Genomic DNA, 3,320 nt, shown 5'->3' with positions numbered 1-3,320 from the left:
AGTATATTTTGTTTATGCGTGTACCTACAAAGGGTAGTGGTACGCATCTCCGAGTTGGTAAATAGTAACATGATTCTACTGATAAAAAAGATCTTTATTCCTTCAGTTCGCCTATATCGGTACCAGACCATTGGAGGACTGAGATAATCATACCAGATCTTCCCCGAAGCTATTAGGTAGTGCTCCATGGTGCTCGCAGGTCCAGACCTTTTTTGCAAAAACTGCAGCCGATCGACCAAACAAAATGGTAGGATATTATCGGGACCAAAAAAATGATTGGTGAACTGGGGGTATTAAACAAACTTCTATGCTTCTCAATAGAAAACAAATACGTGGACCTGTCTATATGAAAACTATAATTTTATCGCTGCGTGAAACTGATAGTCCGGGAGTATTTACTGAGAAACTTGTACTGTGCACTATCTTACTCGTGCCCATTGCCAAGGGATCTCAAACGTGTTCTAACACTAAAGATGGCATCTCCGTTGAAGAACATGGATACTTACCGAGTTACTGATCATTAATCCTGTATTAGTTACATCTATTGTTGATCTACCTCTCAAACACATGGCTATATTTGAACGACTACAACAAAAAACCGAGGCATACAACCTCTGAGCTCCAAAATGTTGAATAGTAAATGTATAATCATTGTTTATGCTTGACATTTTCTGACGAAAAAAATATCAGTCTTAAAGATGGGTTCACTTATTTTCATTTATATAAATGAAAATGCTAATACTTATATGAATAGAAAGTAGATGTGTTCTTATGACTTGGAAAAATACCGGTTTATCTCACATGTCCATAATTAATTCATAATTAGCTAGATTAGAAGAGAATTACCAGCAGAATTCCAATGAGTGACCGATTAAGAAAGGTCAAAAAGTCTTTTTTGTCTATCCAGACTGTACATACATGGACATTTATGGTTGGTTAAAACTCTTAATTATATGCAATAAGAACATAATGACATGATTAAACTACATGATAATTCCTTAGAAACACCAAGTAATCAAATAATTTGCTTAATTTGACACTAAAAAATAAGGAAACCCATCTTTAAAGCAACATCTAAAAACTACAAAAGTATTAAGTGACCAACAGGGAACTTTCCCAAATGGAACTTTGATTTTATAATCACGTCATCTCATCAGTTCGGTTCTATTGCATTGTTGCAAACATCTTTGATCAACTGGATGTCCGCAGATTTTGGCTGTTCTTTACAGACTCTTCTTTAAGGTTGATACCATCCACATAGGTCTAGGTGGTACATCTCTATAGTCCAAGCTAACACACTTCATTTACCTCTGTATCAATAGCAACCTTTGTGAAAGTTGTCTTTCCTTGCGCAGGATTGGTATAGGGATACACTTCGCATCCACTGCCTCCATAGCACCTTCCAGTAGGAACATCAAATACATTAGTAGCATTGAGAGTGAGGTAGGTTTTAGGACTGTTGGTATTCATGTTGTGACAATACAGACGAACTGAAGAACTGTTTAAGATACCAGGATAATGAATATATTCACCATCAGTTGTATAAGATGAGTTACATTCTTTTATCGTTGCACAAGAAGCAAAATCTTAAATAAAAAGAACAATAATCTGAAAATACAGATCAAGAAGTTTTGTTTCACGTTTTTCTACATATACACTAAATTCGCTTTCGCTGGATACAAAGCACATGGCTTTGTCTTTTTTTTTTTTTTTTGCTCTTAAGACTTCATTGATTTTTTTAGGTTTTTACGATTCGGATATGTAGGCTTTCAAATATAATATATAATTCTAACCATTACAAACCGGAAGTAGATTTCTAAAATACTTTAAGCGAAGTTATATGTTAATACAAATCTAAGTTTAACTTACCCTTGCATGGTGTTTCCGTCCAGTCTGAATCACCAATACATCGTGTTTCGTCTATTTGACGATGAACGTATGACTGATCACATTTATATTTTGCTGTATAATTACCAGGAGATCCAATTACTTCTAATAATTGATGACCTTTTGGGACTGGAGGAGGTCCACAAGCAGGAGCTAGTTGATATATAAAATATTAGGACACGGTATAAGATTTGGTATCTATCAGGGCTTATTGGACCACAATCTTAGAGAATACAATTTCATTTTTTTTTTTTTGGTCTCCATTTGTTGGTTGGTTGGAGGATGATAAGTTAACGTTCGCTCGCAAGGGATGCTGATATCGCACATTAGGTAGTTGCTGCTTGTAATCTAGTGAGATTTATATCTACTGGTACTGGTGACGCTGCAAGCCATTTATAGACGCCAATCACGTGCCACGCTTCCGCCAACTCATAATTCATCATAAATTCGATAGTCGTGTCTACTTTCGGTTTCGCTACGTCACAATTTGTAGTCAATATTTAGGCACGGATTCTACAAGACGCGCTGTGATTAGTATATTGAACGTCAACAGAACGTGACATTGGTAAAAAGCTTGTTAGATTACAATAAAGACCAAAAAAAAAAATAATTAAACGAAATTGTACTCTTATTTTAATTAGATTGATAGGATCACGACAATGGCACTTTTGATAAGGAAATGTTTGCTCGCAGGTTGCACCATCAAATCCAAATAATTAAAAGCTACTCAAAACTTACCGTCTTCAACAAAATATTCAAATCCAGGGTGTGAAACCAATGAATCTTTCCTATATATTATAGTAGGATAAATTATACAGGTTTTATTAACATTGTTATAAAAATAAGATTTATTCCCTTGACTAAATGCTAAATGATTACATTCTAGTCGAGTTTGAGTTGTTGTAGACTGAGATACAGAAGGTAACGTCATATTACTAATATAGAGTACAAACATCATCTCAAAACACATTTTTAAAAAATAAATATTTTCTTCGTTTAATATTAATTCGATTTTGTTTTAATCAGTGATTAATCCAATTGTAAAATTCAATAAGAATTGATGGAGGTTACCAGCCACAAGACGCAAAAATCCACAATTTATAACTATGGACTCTTCACATGTCCATTGAATATTATTTTACTTGTCTGTCCAGCAAATTGTAACAGCCAGTTACTTGTAGATCTTTTAACTTGCTCTAAGGCAGATCATTTAAAGGATGTACTAACAGAACCACTTCTTCTTCTAAAAGAAGCTCAATGAGTCAAATCCTTTCCACGAATTACGATTTTTTAGGTCTTACAGGCAATACTACTATACTTTCACGTTATTCTTATGGCCTTATTACATCATAACCATCTGAAGGCAAGAAGCTCAAATCCTTTCAAGAAAGTTTAACAGCCCAACTGCTAGAATCCTTTCTACTCCAAACTTT

General features: G+C 34.5%; 1 protein-coding gene across 1 annotated transcript in view; it reads right to left on the bottom strand.

Moving 5' to 3' along the window:
- LOTGIDRAFT_167455 (hypothetical protein) overlaps positions 1-2,857 on the bottom strand; it is a gene marked incomplete at both ends in the record, with an annotated part of 4,380 nt that extends 1,523 nt beyond the window's left edge. The window contains 4 exons of the mRNA XM_009064931.1: positions 507-671; positions 1,309-1,586; positions 1,870-2,040; positions 2,626-2,857. Coding sequence (XP_009063179.1) covers positions 507-671; positions 1,309-1,586; positions 1,870-2,040; positions 2,626-2,857 — 846 coding nt within the window. The remainder of the gene's footprint in view (positions 1-506; positions 672-1,308; positions 1,587-1,869; positions 2,041-2,625) is intronic.
- Between the last annotated feature and the right edge of the window lie 463 nt (positions 2,858-3,320).

This window comes from Lottia gigantea (assembly GCF_000327385.1).
Source record: "Lottia gigantea unplaced genomic scaffold LOTGIsca_66, whole genome shotgun sequence".
NCBI classification, from domain to species: domain Eukaryota; kingdom Metazoa; phylum Mollusca; class Gastropoda; family Lottiidae; genus Lottia; species Lottia gigantea.
The sequence above is the reverse complement of the archived record's forward strand: the minus strand, read 5'-3'. Positions and strand labels throughout refer to the sequence as shown.